The sequence below is a fragment of the Anomaloglossus baeobatrachus genome, chromosome 1 (assembly GCF_048569485.1).
Source record: "Anomaloglossus baeobatrachus isolate aAnoBae1 chromosome 1, aAnoBae1.hap1, whole genome shotgun sequence".
NCBI lineage: Eukaryota > Metazoa > Chordata > Amphibia > Anura > Aromobatidae > Anomaloglossus > Anomaloglossus baeobatrachus.
The window spans coordinates 345,072,570-345,092,586 of record NC_134353.1 but is presented as its reverse complement, the minus strand read 5'-3'; the positions used below and the strand labels follow the sequence as shown (position 1 = coordinate 345,092,586).

General features: G+C 49.7%; 1 protein-coding gene across 1 annotated transcript in view; it reads left to right on the top strand.

Moving 5' to 3' along the window:
• Nucleotides 1-20,017, top strand: part of UBA6 (ubiquitin like modifier activating enzyme 6) — a 253,385-nt gene that overhangs the window by 176,332 nt on the left and 57,036 nt on the right. Inside the window, exon 24 of the mRNA XM_075341882.1 lies at nt 3,478-3,541. Coding sequence (XP_075197997.1) covers nt 3,478-3,541 — 64 coding nt within the window. The remainder of the gene's footprint in view (nt 1-3,477; nt 3,542-20,017) is intronic.

The following is a 20,017-nucleotide window of genomic DNA, read 5'->3' as shown; positions in this document are numbered from 1 at the left end:
TTGAATTTACCTTAGACCAATTTATAAGTTTCCTCCTTCCTGCTTTGGCACCAAAACTGATGGGCCCGTGATGCACGGGAGGGTGTATAGCAGAGGGGAGGGGTTACACTTTTTAAAGTGTAATTACTTTGTGTGGCCTCCGGAGGCAGAAGCTATACACAGCTATACACCCAATTGTCTGGGTCTCCCAATAGGAGCTAGAAGAAAAGGAATTTACGGTAAGTAAACAAAATTCCCTTCTTTTCAAGTCCCACCCTCCCAAGAATCCCACCTTGGCTCACTGATTTTTCAAAGCCGTCGATTCCCTCCTTCAGACAAGTGTCACCATTCTCGTTCCCCATAAAGTGTTTTTTCATTCCATTCAAACCTTTTCGAGGTTCCAAAGAAGGATGGCTCAGATTGGCCCATCCTCCAGCTGCTGAACAAGTGGGTCCGGATTCGCCACTTCAGAATGGAGTGCCTTCTATCAGTGACTGCCTCCATGGAACCTCATGAATTCCTTTGCTTCATGGACATCCAGGATCCTTATCTCCACATAACGATTTGCATGTCTCTTCAGATTTCTCCAATTTGCAATTCAGGACTATCACTTCCAGTTCTCAGTTTTCCCCTTTGGTCTAGCTTCGGCATCCAGAGTCTTCACGAAAGTCATGGCTGACATCATGGCCATTTTGTGTCCCAGAGGGATAATCTTCATCCCTTACCTGGACGATCGTTTGGTCAATGCCCTTTCCTATTCAGCTTGCTGTAAAAGTCTTCAATTCACTGTCGACACGCTGTCCTGTCCAGGCTGGATTGTCAGCAGGATGAAGTCTTCTCTAATCCCGGTCCAACGTGTAATTTTTCTGGGCATACTGTTCAACACCACTAGTGTCAGAGTTTTCCTTCCTGAAGAAAACGTTTCTGCCCTGTTTCTTGGAATCACTCCCTCAAACAGCGCTCGTCCTATCCTCTCCGATGCTGCATGAGCATACTAGGCAAAATAGTTGCTGCAATGGAGGCTGTCCCCTTAGCACAGATCCACCTTCGTCAGCTGTAACTTGCTCTCGTGTCACACTGGAACAAGATCTCTTCCCTAGACCATCCCATCGTTCTTCCACGTGTGAAAGTTTTTGATTTGGTGGCAACTCTCTTCCCTCATTCACTAAGGGCGATCCTTTCTCACATTGCATTGGCTGATCCTGGCGACTGACACCAGTCTCCTCGGATGGGGTGCAGTTTCACCATTTCACGGTTCAGGGACACTGGGTTCTCCAGAAATTCTCTATCCCCATTAACATCTTAAAGCTCAGGGCCATTTATCTCTTACACAGTCACTGGCAGGACCGTCTATGGGGCCGTCCAGTGTACGTTGTGTGACATTGCCACAGCCGTGGCATACATCCGTCACCAAGGTGGAACCCAAAGCAAGTCGGTAATGGTGGCAGTCTCTCTCATCTTTTCATGGGCTGAGTAGAGGATACCTGCAATGTCGGCAGTGTACATTTCCGACGTGGACAACTGGGCCGCAGACTTCTTAAACCGCTAAGGCCTCTCCTCAAGCTATTGTTCTTTAAATCTAGAGGTCTTCAATCAAATCTGCCAAAGGTGGGGCATTCCCAACAACAACCTGATGGTGTACAGGATAAAGAGGAAGGTTCCTCAGCTTGTCCCAAGGTCCCACGATCCCTTAGCGATCTGCACTGATGCCCTTATTGTGATGTGTTGTCAATTGCATGCCATATCTATTTCCACCTTTACCCATGATTCCTCATTTCATCAATAAGAACAAAGCGGAAGGAGTGCTGGCTCAGTGGAGCATAATAGGCAGAAGTAGTCTATCTTCTTGCAGGCGTCCTGTGGAAGCTACTGGACCATCCAGACCTCCTGTCCCAAGGGACCTCGTACACCAGAAATCAGAAATCACATTCAATCATGGCTGTTGAAGCCGCGGTCCTAAGACCATGCTTTAAATTTTTTGCCCGTGTGAATTGGATGGGTTGTTACTGACATCTAGTGAGAATGTCATGGCAATAGCATCTTTAGAAATATATTTACGTAGAAAATTGGTGGTGTTCAATACTTATTTCACCCGCTGTATATATAAAAACTATACACGTTTGACATAGTTATATTTATACTGGCATGAAGAAAGTTTCCTTGTCAATTTTACACCACAATAAATGCCGCTAAGCCTAAAACACAATGGCTGAATTGCATTTTATTTTCATCATTTTTCCCCACTTGAGACTTTTTTCCTTGCTTTTTCAGTAAAGCGGGCTTTACACGCTACAATATATCTAATGATGTGTCGGCGGGGTCACGTCGTAAGTGACGCACATCCGGCATCATTAGTGATATTGTAGTGTGTGAAACCTACGTGCGATTGCGATTGAACGAAAAAACGTTGATCGCATACACGTCGTTCAATTAATAAAAACTGAACGTCCGGTTGTTCAATGTTCCCGAGGCAGTACACATCGCAGTGTGTGACACCCTGGGAACGATGAACTCAGCTTACCTGCGTCCCGCAGCTTCAGCCGGCTATGCGGAAGGTAGGAGGTGGGCGGGATTTTTGTCCCGCTCATCTCCGCCCCTCCGCTTCTATTGGCCGGCTGCCGCGTGACGTCGCTGTGATGCCGAACGTCCCTCCCACTCCAGGAAGTGGATGTTCGCCGCCCACATCGAGGTCGTATGGAAGGTAAATACGTGTGACAGGATTTAATCGTTTGTGCGACACTGGCAACAAATTGAACGTGCCGCACATACGATGGGGGCGTGTACAATCGCATACGATACCGCATGTGTAAATGTAAGGTGTAAAGCAGCCTTAAGTTACATGTTAATGAATGTTGTCTTTCAAAACTTAGAATAGTCTCATAAAAAAGAAAACAAAAATAAGTCCTCATATGACTCGATTAATAGAAAACTGAAAAAGGTTTTGTTTTTTTTATAGTGAAGAAAGGGATGTAAAAAACGAAAGCACTAAAAGGAGTTAAAACCGCCAAAATTTTGTCTATATAAAAGCTCATGCCAGGCTAGGATAACTGTGTTACACTTTTCAGAGTTTTTTTCCCTGGATATTAATGTGCTATATATGCAAATTATTTATAAAAAAAAATATAAGAACTAGATACTTTGATGTTTTAAGTGGGTTGTTCAGGATATTATTTTTATTATTTATTTTTATGTAAGAATCGGCTGTTTACATCTTTGCAGCTGATCTTGTGAGATCTATCTAAGTGACTGCTGCATCAAATTTCTCTAGTAGTGTATGCAATAGACACAGGGACCACCTTGGAGACCAGTAATTAGCTGCAGCGGTCACCTGAGTAGACAGAACACTTGATCAGCCGCAAGAATGTAAACTGAGACCAGTGGGGACCATCAAAGTAGCCGCACCAGACCCGCAAGTTATTAAAATAAGTAAAATCCTAGACAACCACATTTAATCTTTATTTTAATATGTTTGAAATGTTTCTTTTACCTTTTTTTTAGGCTTATTTTGGCAGTCTCCTAAGCGACCACCTACTCCAATAGAATTTGATATAGAGGATCCATTGTAAGTATATAATTTAGGTTGTGGATAGGTGGACATTTTTATTAATATAATTTTAATATAATTGGTTAGTAAAATAAGTGAGACCAACGCGTACTGTTACTTGGGCCTTACATCGATCATCCATCATTTTAAAATGAATAAGTATTTCATGAATGTCAAGACTCGCTGTTTTCTGTCCACGTTTGAAAACATGGATAAAAATAGTACTCCTCAGCTCAGCCAGGGCTTCCTTGTTTTTAGAATCCAGAGAAGAGGCCTTGTTAGGAATACTTGGATAATGAATCTTAGCTGGTTCCTGGACCATAATGTGGTTAGAAGATTGAAACATTGTTACGCAGCATTCCCAAAAATGGTTAAAATACACACTTTTATTCTAAGAAAATGTAATAATCCATTGTTGTTCTAGTCAGGGAAAAATGAGAGTAAAGAGTGATTAAAAATTCAGAGTTGGTGACTCGTTTCAAACCGCCATGGGTTCCTAATCATAACCTGATATTTGCATCATAGTCAAAGGTATTTATACCATTTTTTTGTCACATGAACAGGAGTGGTTAAAGAGTGTGGAACACAAATGTGTATAAATGAATATCATCATAGTGTTAATCAGTATAGATGCATTAATCTGTTGTGAACCTGTCTATATGCATAATTCCAGGTTAATAATCCAATGTGCCTCTCTCATTAAGTGTACACTGCCAATTACAGACTCTTAGGCTATGTGCCCACGCTGCGGAAAATGCGCGGATTTTGCCGCGGATTTTCCGGAAATCTGCAGCACAGCTACTCCCCAGCCATTTCCATGGCATTTGGGAAATGCTGTGCCCACGCTGCGGATTTTTCCGCAGTGGAAATCGTGCGGATTTTCTTGCGGAAAAATCTGCAGCATGTCAATTGTTGCAGATTTTCGTGCAGATTTTGCCTATTCAATTGAATTAAAAAAAAATAACGCAAAATCCGCGTCAAATCCGCACCTATGAAAAGGTGCGGATTCCGGGGGAAAGCTGCGGATTTTGATGCAGAAAAATCCGCAGATACAGAGTCCCGTGGGCACATAGCCTTATAGGTCTCTTAACTCTGGATATCTTGTACACTAATGTGAGCTAAATCACCTAATGTCTCTAAAAAATGACTTGTTCCTAACACAGTTACAACAATAAGGCCTTAAAGCAAAAATACTGTCCATCATAAAACGCATAACGAGTGCCCATCTATCACACCCATAAGCAATAATGTTATTTTCTCTACACATTTTCATCTGATTATAAATATAGCACTATATCAATATTACTTCATATTCCCATTTTATATTAGGACGTCGACTTGTTAGAGTTCCTAAATATTGGTATCAGGGGTGTAGCAAGACGTGGTCTGTCGATAATTTGGTCTCACCCAGCCTTTACACTTCATACTGTAGCTCAAATCACACTTGGTCACTTCCATATGATAACATTTATTCATTTATATAGCGTCATTAATTCAACAGCACTTGACATACATTGGCAACACTGTCCCCATTGGGGCTCACAATCTAAAGTCCCTATCAGTATGTCTTTGGTAGTGTCTTAGGATCATTTCCTTGTGCAGTATCTCGCAGTGCTATATGCAAATATAGGAAAAAATTCAAGGAAATGAAATCGCATAGGACCAATACATTTTTAGAACCTCAATTCTTTCAGTAATTGTAACACAATACGTATTGTATGCCACTATAAGGCATGGCAAAAACAATACATTGAAAGTGCAACCAGAAAATAAAAATAAATAAATAAATCTCTGGACACATTTATTGTTCTTTACAATTAAATAAAGCTTTTAGGTAACCATTAAGGTGATCTAACTCACTTTTTCTTTATCGTTCCTTATGGGAGACCCAAACCATGGGTGTATAGCTTCTGCCTCCGGAGGACACACAAAGTACTACACTCAAACGTGTAGCTCCTCCCTCCGGGCTATATACACCCCCTGGTTTACAATCTACCCAGTTCAATGCTTTGTGTTTCAGGAGGATCACACACTTGCATTCTCTGATATTTTTTTCATTTTTATTTTATTTTTAAAGATTTGGAAGAAAAGCGGGTCCAGTCTGGACTCCCGGCATGTCCCTTCACACCCCACTCTGTCGGCGGTGCTGTTAAGGTTGACTTTATAAGGCTGGAGCCTTCACATGCCGCACTCCTTCACATCCTCTGAGAGGCTCTGGGTTGAAGTGGGAGCTTCCACGGTCCTCTCTGCTTGCAGAAGACCGGTCTCCATCCGCAGCCCTGTCTGGTTCCTGCTGGAAGGAGCGTTTAACCCTCACTCAGGGACTGGCCCTGCGTCTCAAAAGCTAAGTATTGAGACGTTTTTCAGGGGTCCCGGGTACTTTTATTAGGGGGACAGTATGTGTTTTAGCGTTACTGCAAATTCCGGCCGGTTCTGGGGGTTTCCCCTGAGAACCGCGCCGAAGGTGCCTGCTCGTCGGCCACATTTTAAAATCTAGGCCCCGGCTTCAGTTTGGGCCTAGTTTCGGTTTCGGCTTCTCTGCATGTTTTGCATACAGCGCCGCCCACCGCCCGACCAGCAGAGGGGAGGGCACTCCTCTCTGGGGAGATGTTCCCTCCCCTGTATCTCTCCCTGTATCTCTCTGCCCTCCGTTTTTCCCGCTCTTGGGCTTATACACGCCCCCCCTCCTTCTCCCAGCGCCATTTTCTCAGCGTTCTTACACTGGAAGGCGCTGGATGCTGCAGCTGCATACTGTTAGGAAGGCTGACGCTTCACAGGGTCTTTGAGCTGTGGAATCCGGAGGGCACACAGAGAGCGGGCTGGTAAGCCACAACCTTCGGTTGTGGACTTTTATTATACTCTCAGGGCATTCTACAGGAGTGTATTCTTGCTGCAGAGCTTCCACCTCAGCAGCATGTCTGTCACCCGAAGGAAGGCTGCTAACATGTACGCTATATGCACTGCATGTAAGCTCATTCTGCCAGAGCCAAGCACATACCCACATTGTGATGCCTGTGCTAACATGTTTGTGTCTCAGCCTGGAGCCTCCTCAGGGGTCCCTCCGGCTGCTCCGGCCCCGGTGGCTGAACCCCCGGCTTGGGTAGCTTCCTTTTCACAAGCTATTTCCCAGTCTTTTGCCGACTCCATGAGGCAGCTGTCCCGGACACTGCTGTCCATGCATCAGCCCCCTTCTCAGGGTGCCTCTGCTGCTCCGAGCTCTGCAGAGCCCTCAGAGCATGTCCTAGGACCCCGTCCCCCTAAACGGAGACGCAGGGAACCTTCTCCTTCCTCGTCCCACGGCTCTGATTCACAAGCCGAGGTGCAGGGCGAGGAGGATTCGTTTACTGTGGGCTCAGACGCTACCTCTATGTACCCCATTGACTTGTCTGAGGGTGATGCGGATGTTAGTGACTTGATTGCGTCCATTAACTCCGTACTGAACCTCAACCCACAAGAGTCAGAGGAACAACCCTCTCTGGTAGAGGTACACCAGTTTACCTCTCCTAAGAAACCTAGGAGTATGTTTTTTAACCACTCCAGCTTTCACACCGCTGTTAACAAGCCCAGGGCCTGTCCTGACAAACGTTTTCCGAAGCGTAGTTCAGATGACCGTTTCTTCGGCGCTCCATTGGGAGACCCAGACGATTGGGTGTATAGCTACTGCCTCCGGAGGCCACACAAAGTATTACACTAAAAAGTGTAAGGCCCCTCCCCTTCTGCATATACACCCCCCGTGGGATCACGGGCTCCTCAGTTTTATGCTTTGTGCGAAGGAGGTCAGACATCCACGCATAGCTCCACTGTTTAGTCAGCAGCAGCTGCTGACTATGTCGGATGGAAGAAAAGAGGGCCCATACTAGGGCCCCCAGCATGCTCCCTTCTCACCCCACTTTTGTCGGCGGTGTTTGTTAAGGTTGAGGTACCCATTGCGGGTACGGAGGCTGGAGCCCACATGCTGCTTTCCTTCCCCATCCCCCTGAGGGCTCTGGGTGAAGTGGGATCTTACCGGCCTCCAGGCTCTGAGGCCGGGCTCCATCCACAGACCCGGAGATCCTGCTGGAATGGAGCTGAGTATCGTCAGGGACAAGGCCCTGCAACGTTAAGGTACTCTGTGTCCCCGTACAGACCACGCACACACACACCAGCATGCTGGGTGTGTTAGTGCGCCGGGGACAACAGCGCTGCGCGCTGGGGCTATACTCACTGCAGCTTAGCTGAGTGAGTTAATGTGTGGGAAACTGCCGCGCCGGCCGCTGCTAGAAGCTGCGGCGCGGATGAGACTTGTGGTGCGCCGGGGACTTCCGCGCTGACCGTGCTTTTACGACGGCAGCGCTTATAAATCGAGTCCCCGGCTTTTGCGGCCTAGTTTCGTTTCCTTCCCGCCCCCGGGCCTGCCAGTCAGGGAAGGGGCGGGACGCTGTACAGTGGTCAGCACCGAGGGCTGGAGTCTTATTTACATACTCCAGCCCCCTCACTGGGCACAGTGGGACGCCAGTTTCCCGCTCATTGTCTGGGGCACGCCCACGGCCCGCCCCTCTTCACAGGACGCCGGCAGCCATTCCTGCATGCAGTCTAAGCTGGAGAACGGACACAGGCTCTGGGAGACCCGGTCAAGGGATTCTGGCGACCACACACCCGCTTAGGCGGGCGGTAAGCAGCACCTTGGTGCTGACCCCACTAGTGCCACAGTGTTTTGTGTACTTTATGCTCCGCAGAAAAGCAAGGGTGCCAAGGCACAGGCTTTCTATGCTGTCTGTACCGCATGTGAGGCTGTTTTACCGGCAGGTTCCACTAACCCCCATTGGGTAGAGTCTCTGCTAGTGGTGGCCCAGAGAGAGCCACCTGTGAAACTGTCCAGAGGACAGAGTTTGCAGTTTTTTGCGGATAAAATGTCTGGGACTATGACCAAGATTCTAGAAACTTGCAGTCCAGGCCGGTGACTCAGACAATGGGCACTGTTGAACAATGCCCCCCGGTCTCCCTCAGTTGGAACTAATACGTGCTCCAAGGGGGTCCCATACATCCCAGGCTGAAGGCTCTGCACGGACGACAGTCCCAGTCAGCCTAAGCGAGCTCGCTGGGAGAGACCCTCGACTTCACACACTAGTCAGGGTCTCAGCGAGAGGATTCTCTGTATGATGAGGCAGAGGTAGCTGATCAGGATTCTGATCCTGAGACCGCTTTCAATCTGGATGCTCCTAATAGTGACGCCATGGTGAACGATCTCATAGCGTCCATCAATAGACTGGTGGATATTTCTCCCTCAGCCCCTCCAGTGGAGGAGTCAGCTTCGCAGCAGGAGAAATTCCATTTCAGGTATCCCAAGCGTAAATTCAGTACTTTTTTGGGCCACTCTGACTTCAGAGAAGCAGTCCAGAAACACCACGCTTATCCAGACAAGCGTTTCTCCACACGTCTTAAGGATACACGTTATCCCTTTCCCCCTGACGTGGTCAAGCGCTGGACCCAGTGTCCAAAGGTGGATCCCCCAATCTCCAGGCTTGCGGCTAGATCCATAGTTGCAGTGGAAGATGGGACTTCACTTAAAGATGCCATTGTCAGACAGATGGACCTCTGGTTGAAATCTGTCTATGAAGCTATCGGCGTGTCGTTTGCTCCGGCATTCGCAGCCGTATGGGCGCTCCAAGCTATTTCAGCTGGTCTTGCGCAGGTGGACACTGGCACACGTATATCTGTGCCGCAGATGGCGTCCTTAACCTCGCATATGTTTGCATTGCGACTTACGCTATTAATGCTGTCCTGGACTCTACGAGCCGTACGTCAGTGGCGTCCGCCAACTCCGTGGTTTTTACGCGGAGCCTTGTGGTTAAGGGAATGGAAGGCAGATTCTGCTTCCAAAAAGTGTTTAACCAGTTTGCCATTATCTGGTGTCAGACTGTTTGGTGAGCGATTGGATGAAATCATTAAACAGTCCAAGGGTAAGGATTTTTCCTTACACCAGCCCAGATCAAACAAAACCCAACAGAGGAAAGGACAGTCGAGGTTTCGATCCTTTCCAGGCTCGGGCAGGTCCCAGTTTTCCTCGTCCATAAGGACTCAAAAGGCTCAGAGGGGCTCAGATTCCTGGCGGGCTCAATCACGCCCAAAGAAGGCAGCCGGAGGAACCGCTACCAAGGCGGTTTCCTCATGACTTCCAGCCCTCTCTCTCCGCATCCGCGGTCGGTGGCAGACTCTCCCGCTTTGGCGACATTTAGCTGCCACAGGTCAAAAACCGGTGGGTGAGAGACATTTTGTCTCACGTGTACAGGATAGAGTTCTGTTCTCGTCCTCCGGCTCGATTCTTCAGAACTTCCCCACCTCCCGACCGAGCCGATGCTCTTCTGCAGGCAGAAGGAGTGGTAATCCCTGTTCCTCTGCAGGAACAAGGTCACGGTTTTTACTCCAATCTGGTTGTGGTGCCAAAAAAGGACGGCTCTTTCCGTTCCGTTCTGGACCTATAACTGCTCAACACATGAAAACCAGGCGGTTCCGGATGGAAACCCTCCGCTCCGTCATTGCCTCAATGTCTCAAGGAGATTTCCTAGCATCAATAGACATCAGGATGCTTATCTCCACGTGCCGATTGCTCCAGAGCACCAGTGTTTGCTACGATTCGTTATAGAAGACGAGCATCTTCAGTTCGTAGCCCTGCCCTTCGGTCTGGCGACAGCCCCACGGGTTTTCACCAAGGTCATGGCAGCAGTGGTAGCAGTCCTGCACTCTCAGGGTCACTCTGTGATCCCTTACTTGGACGATCTACTTGTCAAGGCACCCTCTCAAGAGGCATGCCAACACAGCCTGAACGTTGCGCTGGAGACTCTCCAGAGTTTCGGGTGCATCATCAACTTTTCAAAGTTAATTCTGACCCCGACCCAATCGCTGAGATATCTTGGCATGGAGTTTCATACTCTCTTAGCGATAGTGAAGCTTCCGCTGGACAAACAGCGTTCACTACAGAAGGGGGTGCAGTCTCTCCTTCAAGGCCAGTCACACCCCTTAAGACGCCTCATGCACTTCTTAGCGAAGATGGTAGCAGCAATGGAGGCAGTCCCTTTCGCGCAGTTTCATCTGCGTCCACTGCAATGGGACATTCTCCGCCAATGGGATGGGAAGTCGACGTCCCTAGACAGGAACGTCTCCCTTTCTCAGACGGTCAAGGACTCTCTTCAGTGGTGACTTCTTCCCACCTCATTGTCAAAAGGAAAGTCCTTCCTACCCCCATCCTGGGCGGTGGTCACGACAGACGCGAGTCTGTCAGGGTGGGGAGCAGTCTTTCTCCACCACAGGGCTCAGGGTACGTGGACTCAGCAAGAGTCCACCCTTCAGATCAATGTTCTGGAAATCTGGGCAGTGTATCTTGCCCTGCAACCCTTCCAGCAGTGGCTGGAAGGCAAACAGATCCGAATTCAGTCGGACAACTCCACAGCGGTGGCATACATCAACCACCAAGGCGGAACACGCAGTCGGCAAGCCTCCCAGGCAGTCCGGCGGATTCGGATGTGGGTGGAAGACAGAGCATCCACCATATCCGCAGTTCACATCCCGGGCGTAGAAAACTGGGAAGCAGACTTCTTCAGTCGCCAGGGTATGGACGCAGGGGAATGGTCTCTGCACCCGGACGTGTTTCAGGAAATCTGTAGCCGCTGGGGGATGCCGGACGTCGACCTAATGGCGTCTCGGCACAACAACAAGGTCCCGATTTTCATGGCGCGGTCTCACGATCAAAGAGCTCTGGCGGCAGGCGCCTTAGTTCAGGATGGGTCGCAGTTCCAGCTACCCTATGTGTTTCCCCCTCTGGCACTGTTGCCCAGAGTGCTACGCAAGATCAGCTCCGATTGCCGCCGCGCCATCCTCGTCGCCCCAGACTGGCCGAGGAGGTCGTGGTACCCGGATCTGTGGCATCTCACGGTCGGCCAACCGTGGGCACTACCAGACCGGCCAGACTTACTGTCCCAAGGGACGTTTTTTCTGTCTGAATTTTACTGCCCTGAACCTGACTGTGTGGCCATTGAGTCCTGGATCCTAGCGTCTTCAGGATTATCTCAAGACGTCATTGCCACCATGAGACGGGCTAGGAAGCCGACGTCTGCCAAGATCTACCACAGGACGTGGAAGATATTCTTATCTTAGTGCTCTGCTCAGGGAGTGTCTCCCTGGCCATTTGCATTGCCTACTTTTCTTTCCTTCCTGCTCTGGTTTGGAAAAAGGTTTGTCGCTCGGCTCCCTTAAAGGACAAGTCCCAGCGCTGTCTGTATTCTTTCAGAAGCGCCTAGCACGACTTCCTCAGGTACGCACGTTCCTGCAGGGGGTTTGTCACATTGTCCCTCCGTACAAGAGGCCGTTAGACCCATGGGATCTGAACAGGGTACTAATTGCTCTCCAGAAGCCGTCCTTCGAGCCTCTGAGGGATGTTTCACTTTCTCGACTTTCACAGAAAGTGGCCTTTCTGGTAGCGGTCACATCTCTTCGGAGAGTGTCCGAACTAGCAGCGCGGTCAGCCAAAGCTCCCTTCCTGGTGTTTCACCAAGACAAGGTAGTGCTGCGCCTGATTCCGGAGTTCTCCCTAAGGTGGTATCCCCCTTTCTTCTCAATCAGGATATCTCCTTACCTTCCTTTTGTCCTCATCCAGTTCATCGATATGAAATGGATTTGCATTTGTTGGATCTGGTGAGAGCACTCAGAATCTACATTTCCCGCACGGCGCCCCTGCGCCGCTCGGATGCGCTCTTTGTACTTGACTCTGGTCAGCGTAAAGGGTCGCAGGCTTCCAAATCCACCTTGGCTCGATGGATCAAGGAACCAATTCTTGAAGCCTACCGTTCTGCTGGGCTTCCGGTTCCATCAGGGCTGAAGGCCCATTCTACCAGAGCCGTGGGTGCGTCCTGGGCATTACGGCACCAGGCTACGGCTCAGCAGGTGTGCCAGGCAGCTACCTGGTCGAGTCTGCACACTTTCCCAAGCATTATCAGGTGCATACCTACGCTTAGGCGGATGCCAGCCTAGGTAGAAGAGTCCTGCAGGCGGCGGTTGCCTCCATGTAGGGAAGGGCTGTTTTACGGCCCTAACTTGAGGTATTAATTTACCCACCCAGGGACTGCTTTTGGACGTCCCAATCGTCTGGGTCTCCCAATGGAGCGCCGAACAAGAAGGGAATTTTGTTACTTACCGTAAATTCCTTTTCTTCTAGCTCCAATTGGGAGACCCAGCACCCGCCCTGTTTCCTTCGGGATTTTTGTTTTTTTCGGGTACACATGTTGTTCATGTTGAATGGTTTCAGTTCTCCGATGTTCCTTCGGATTGAATTTGTTTAACCAGTTATTGGCTTTCCTCCTTCTTGCTTTTGCACTAAAACTGAGGAGCCCGTGATCCCACGGGGGGTGTATATGCAGAAGGGGAGGGGCCTTACACTTTTTAGTGTAATACTTTGTGTGGCCTCCGGAGGCAGTAGCTATACACCCAATCGTCTGGGTCTCCCAATTGGAGCTAGAAGAAAAGGAATTTACGGTAAGTAACAAAATTCCCTTCTTTCCTTTTCCACCAGAGGTGGTTAAGGAATGGGCACAGTCCCCAAAGGTAGACCCTCCGGTGTCCAGAATCTCAGCCCGCACAGTCGTAGCGGTGGCTGATGGCACTTCTCTTAAGGATCCCACTGACCGCCAGGTTGACCTTCTGGCCAAGTCTGTATATGAGGCGGCAGGAGCCTCGTTCTCCCCGTCTTTTGCGGCAGTGTGGGCTCTTAAGGCAGTCTCTGCCTCTCTGGCGGAGATTCATTCCCTCTCCAGGGACTCTATTCCTGAGACGGATGCCTTAACTTCTCAAGCTTCGGCTTTTGCATCCTACGCCATGTCTGCCATCCTGGAGGCCTCTCACCGCACGGCGGTGGCCTCCGCTAACTCCCTCGCGATCCGCAGGATCTTGTGGCTTCGAGAGTGGAAAGCAGACGCTTCCTCTAAGAAGTACCTTGCGAGTCTCCCTTTTGCTGGGTCCCGGCTGTTTGGGGAACAGCTGGATGACATAATTAAGGAAGCTACTGGCGGGAAGAGTACTTCCTTGCCACAAACTAAAGCCAAGAAACCTGTCCAGGGCAGGAACCAATCGAGGTTTCGTTCCTTTCGTTCCTCTAACTGGTCATCCTCTAAGCCCTCGGCCTCGTCCACTACCGCAGCCAAGGATCGTAAATCCAACTGGCGCGCAAAGCCGCGTCCTCAAAAGACCGGAGGAGCCGCTGCCACTAAGGCAGCCTCCTCGTGACTATCTGGCCGCGCCAGCAACGTCCTTGGTCGGTGGCAGGCTCTCCCACTTTGGCGACGTGTGGTTGCAACACGTCTCCGATCAGTGGGTGCGGGATATCATCTCCCACGGCTACAGGATAGAATTTTCTTCCAGCCCGCCAAACAGATTTTTTCTGTCCACCCCCCCCCTGCTCCAAAGCCGCCGCCTTCTCTCAGGCCGTGGCATCCCTGCAGGCCAACGGTGTAATTGTTCCGGTTCCCGCTCGGGAACGGTTCAGCGGTTTCTACTCAAACCTCTTTCTAGTCCCCAAAAAGGACGGTTCCTTCCGACCCATCCTGGATCTCAAGCTTCTCAACAAGCATGTTCAGGTGCGGCACTTTCGCATGGAATCTCTGAGATCGGTCATTGCCTCAATGACCCAAGGAGATTTTCTGGCATCCATCGACATCAGAGATGCCTATCTGCATGTGCCTATTGCGGTTTCACACCAGCGTTGGCTACGCTTTGCGATCGGAGAGGAACATTTCCAATTCGTGGCTCTCCCCTTCGGCTTAGCCACGGCCCCTCGAGTATTCACCAAGGTCATGGCAGCAGTGGTTGTGGTCCTGCACCTCCAGGGGTTGGCAGTGATTCCTTACCTGGACGACCTTCTAGTCAAGGCCTCATCCAGTGCAGACTGCCAGCGGAGTGTCTCTCTCACTCTCGCCACGCTAGTTCAGTTCGGGTGGCTTGTCAACCTGCCCAAGTCCACTCTGACCCCGACCCAGGTGCTTTTGTACCTAGGGATGCAATTCGAGACTCTGCCGGCACTTGTCAAGTTGCCCTTAGTCAAACAGCAGTCCCTTCGTCTGGTGGTGCGCTCTCTGCTGAGGCACCGCCGTCATTCCATCAGACACCTCATGCAGGTGCTGGGTCAGATGGTGGCGTCCATGGAAGCGGTTCCCTTTGCTCAGTTCCATCTGCGTCCCCTGCAGCTGGACATTCTCCGCTGTTGGGACAAGCGGATCTCTTCCTTGCACAGGCAGGTGGCTCTGTCGTCACAGACCAGGAGCTCCCTTCAGTGGTGGCTTCGGCCCCTCTCTCTGTCACAGGGACGCTCCTTCCTGACTCCGTCCTGGGTGATCCTCACCACGGATGCCAGCCTCTCCGGTTGGGGAGCAGTATTTCTCCATCACCGAGCACAGGGCACTTGGACTCCATCCGAATCAGCCCTCCCGATCAATGTGCTGGAGATCAGAGCTGTGTTTCTAGCTCTCCTAGCCTTTCACCACCTGTTGGCGGGCAGGCACATTCGAGTTCAGTCGGACAACGCGACAGCGGTTGCCTACATCAATCACCAGGGCGGGACTCACAGCCGTCTGGCGATGTTGGAGGTTCAACGAATCCTCCAGTGGACGGAGGACTCCAAGTCCACCATATCTGCAGTCCACATCCCAGGCGTGGAAAACTGGGAGGCCGATTACCTCAGCCGTCAAACCGTGGACAGCGGCGAGTGGGCCCTGCATTCGTCAGTGTTCAGATCAATCTGCCGCAAGTGGGGCACTCCGGAAGTGGATCTAATGGCATCCCGGCACAACAACAAGGTTCCGGTTTACGTGGCTCGCTCCCACGATCCTCAGGCCTTCGCAGCAGACGCACTGGTTCAAGATTGGTCTCAGTTCCGTCTGGCCTATGTGTTTCCCCCTCTAGCGCTCTTGCCCAGGGTTCTGCGCAAGATCAGAATGGAGGGCCGTCGAGTCATACTCATTGCTCCGGACTGGCCCAGGCGAGCTTGGTACCCAGACCTGCTCCGTCTGTCCGTAGAGGTGCCGTGGCATCTCCCGGACCGCCCAGACCTTCTCTCTCAAGGTCCGTTCTTCCGCCAGAATTCTGCGGCTCTCAGATTGACGGCGTGGCTCTTGAGTCCTGGATCCTGACTGCTTCAGGCATCCCCTCTGAGGTCATCTCCACCATGACTCAGGCTCGGAAGTCTTCCTCGGCCAAGATTTACCACAGGACTTGGAGGATTTTCCTGTCCTGGTGTCGCTCTTCCGACCATGCTCCTTGGCCGTTCTCCTTGCCGACCATCCTGTCTTTTCTACAGTCCGGTCTACAGCTAGGACTGTCCCTCAATTCCCTCAAGGGACAGGTGTCGGCTCTGTCGGTATTGTTCCAGCGGCGTATCGCCCGACTGGCTCAGGTGCGCACCTTCATGCAGGGCGCATCTCACATCATTCCTCCTTACCGGCGGCCCTTGGATCCCTGGGACCTTAATCTGGTCCTCACGGCCTTACAGAAACCCCCCTTTGAGCCTCTCAGGGAGGTTCCCTTGTTTAGACTTTCACAGAAAGTTGTTTTTCTAGTAGCCATAACTTCTCTCAGGAGAGTTTCTGATTTGGCTGCGCTCTCTTCGGAATCCCCCTTTTTGGTGTTTCACCAAGACAAGGTGGTTCTTCGTCCGTCTCCGGACTTTCTCCCTAAGGTGGTGTCTCCTTTCCACCTTAACCAGGACATTTCATTGCCTTCTCTTTGTCCGGCCCCTGTGCATCGCTTTGAAAAGGCGTTGCATACCTTGGATTTGGTGCGGGCGCTCCGAATCTATGTGTCACGCACCGCCGTTTTCAGGCGGTGCACCTCACTTTTTGTGCTAACCACTGGTCAGCGCAAGGGTCTCGCTGCTTCTAAACCGACTCTAGCTCGTTGGATCAGGTCGGCTATCACCGATGCCTACCAGTGTTCTCAGTGCCTCCCCCGCCAGGGATTAAGGCGCACTCGACCAGAGCTGTCGGTGCCTCCTGGGCTTTCAGGCACCAGGCTACGGCTCAGCAGGTTTGTCAGGCTGCCACGTGGTCCAGTCTGCACACTTTTTCGAAGCACTACCAAGTGCATGCTCATGCTTCGGCAGATGCGAGCTTGGGCAGACGCATTCTTCAGGCGGCTGTCGCCCATTTGTGAAGTTAGGTTTTGCCTACTTCTCAGTTTGGTTTATTCCCACCCATGGACTGCTTTGGAACGTCCCATGGTTTGGGTCTCCCATAAGGAACGATAAAGAAAAAGAGAATTTTGTTTACTTACCGTAAATTCTTTTTCTTATAGTTCCGACATGGGAGACCCAGCACCCTCCCTGTTGCCTGTTGGCAGTTTTTTTGTCCCGTGTGTTTCACCGGCTGTTGTTAGTAGTCAGAGTTCCGGTTATTCCGAGTTTTACTCTATCTCTACTTATGGGTGGATGTCCTCCTTCAGCTTTTGCACTGAACTGGGTAGATTGTCATCCAGGGGGTGTATATAGCCCGGAGGGAGGAGCTACACGTTTGAGTGTAGTACTTTGTGTGTCCTCCGGAGGCAGAAGCTATACACCCATGGTTTGGGTCTCCCATGTCGGAACTATAAGAAAAAGAATTTACGGTAAGTAAACAAAATTCTCTTTATTATACAAGAAAAAGCATTTACAAACCTATAAGAGGCAGTAATAGACACCTTACGCCTTCAGTGAAGAGGCAGCTTGGATTTTTGACATGGAATCACATCTCCCGACAGGCTCAAAAGTGATGTATTTATATGGTTGATACTATATGTGTTAAGATTATTTTATGTACATTTCATGTTCTTAAACTACTTCCTTTCCTGTAACAGAAAATACTGTATAGTTGTGAGGTAAATATGTGATATTACTTACTACTTCTTGACCACCCATACACTATACATCTGGGTGGGTGCACACACTTTATTATGTACTGGTGTTCTAAAATGTTAATGCAGAGTAAGCAGCTTGCATGAGATTGTGCAGCTGCGGTGGCGAGAAGCCAGTCTAAGGCTATGTGTGCACTAGGCCGTTTTACCCACGGATTTACCCGCGGTTTTGCTGCAGAAATTTCTTGAGAAATGTTTGCAATCTTTCTGCAGACATTCCCCAGCAAAACCTATGGGAAAAAAAAATAGCTGTGCGCACGCTGCGTTTTTTTTCTCAAGAAAATTCTTTGTGAAGATTTTCTTGAGAAAATTTCTTGAGAAAATGTGCATGTCATTTCTTTTCCGCAGGTACCTGCGGAATACCCCCGGTATTTCACTCCATTCACTGTAATGTAATCGCGAAATTCCGGGGGTATACCGCAGGTAGCAAATGATGTGCGGTATACCCCCGGTATAGCCGCGATTTACCTGCGGTAATGTACATCTCTGCCTGCGGTTTTGCAGGAAGTGATGTCATTATGACAGAAGAGGAAGCGGATCAGAGTAAACACAGACGTCACACTCCCTGGACGCCGCACAGAAGCGCTTCTGTGTGACCTCCAGGTGCCCGTGCAGTCTGTGTCCCGCTCCGGCCCCGCCGCTGCCTGCCCTCCAGTGTCTGCCCGCAGTATCGGCAGCTTGTCACGCTGCAGCGCAGGCAGACACTGACACACAGCAGTGCGTGCAGCCGCGGGGATGCCGAGCGCTGCTGTCAGGGGGTGAGATGAGATCAGTACCTGCTGTGACGATCTCCTGCCTTCTGACGTCATCGCGGTCACTGCTGTCTATGCCCGTCTCGCGAGCGGCTCGAGACTGTCACTGGCGGGGACGTCACGGGCTCTCGCGATACTGCTGACAACGCGGCGGGCATAGAAGTGAGTGACAGCGCTGATGGCAGGACTGTAGGAGATCGTCCCTGCAGGTAATGATCTCATCTAACCTCCTGACAGCAGCGCTCGTCATCTCCTGCAGTGACCTGGGCTGACATATTGATGTTAGCTCAGGTCACTGCACATTTTGTTCTTCTTTGAATGGGACAGTGACTATGGTATGGATCGCCTTGGGACCTCCCCCCCCCCCCCCTTATTGGATTACGCCGGACGTGGAATTGATTGTTCTTTTCAATAAACTGGTGAAAGAGGGAATGTGGGGAGTGTTTTTTCAAATAAAACTTTTTTTGTTGTCTATTTTTTTATTTCTTACTGACTGGGTTGGTGATGTCGGGTATCTGATAGACGCGTGACATCACCAACCCCAGGGCTTGATGCCAGGTGACATTACACATCTGGCATCAACCCCATATATTACCTCGTTTGCCAACGCACCAGGGCAACGGGATGAGTTGGGGCGAAGCGCCAGGATTGGCACGTCTAATGGATGCGCCACTTCTGGGGCGGCTGCGGCCTGCTATTTTTAGACTGGGGAGTGTCCAATAACAGTGGACCTCCCTAGTCTGAGAATACCAGACCACAGCTGTGCGCTTTACCTTGGCTGGTGATCCAATTTGGGGGGGACCCCACGTTTTTTGTTTTTATTTATTTAATGTAAAATAACAGCGTGGGTGCCCACTGTTTTGGATTACCAGCCAAAGTGAAGCTGCCAGCTGTGGTCTGCAGGCGTCTGCTTTACCCTAGCTGGCTACAAAAGATGGGGGGGACCTCACGTGTTTTTTTTTTTTTATTTATTTATTTTATGGCTAAATAGGCTAGGCACCCTTTAGTGCCACATGAAAGGCACTAAAGGGTGCCAGCTTAGAAAATGCAGGGAGGTGGGACATTATATAGGTCTTTCTCATCTATCTATCTACCTATTCATCTATCCATCTTTTCCTCTATCCACTATATGTCTGTCTATCAATTATCTATCTATTATCTATATTATTTATTGCAGTAGTTAAAGCAAAAAAAACGCAGGGACCAACCTGCGGAAAAAACGCGGTAAAACCGTGGCAAAAACGCATGCGTTTTTCCTGCGGATTTGGTGCGTTTTTTTTACTGCAGGTGCGGTAATCTTCAACTCCCAGAAGTTTCTCAAGAAATTTTCTTAAGAAAAATCACTTTTCTAGTGCGCACATAGCCTAACACACAGCCAGACGAGCCAGAGAGATGAGCATGGTTTATTTTTATGTGGGCGACATTAATCTTGTGTATACAGAATTCAAAGCACTATCAGTGCTTCCTTTTCTGGACACAGCCAGACTTGTGATTGTAGGGTGTATTTAGGGAAGAGGAGCTTTTGTGTCCTAGGAGACAATCAGCCGTGTTATGCAGACAGGAGGCTGAAGTTTCTCTGTAACTAGGGCTAATATACCAGTCACAGGGGAAACCAAAAAACAAATTATGCATTAATATGTTAAAATGCTCTTCCTAAGCAATTTTTTATAGGGAGACAAAGTGTGTAAAATAAGTGATAAAATAAAATGCAAAAATACAATTTGCAGTTCTTTTTATAATAAAATATATGTGTAGAGTAGACATGTGTTCCTTATTTTTCTTGAGATTTTCTCCTGATATCAGCAAAAAAATAAAAATGGAGCACTGTGTATCGGAAAAA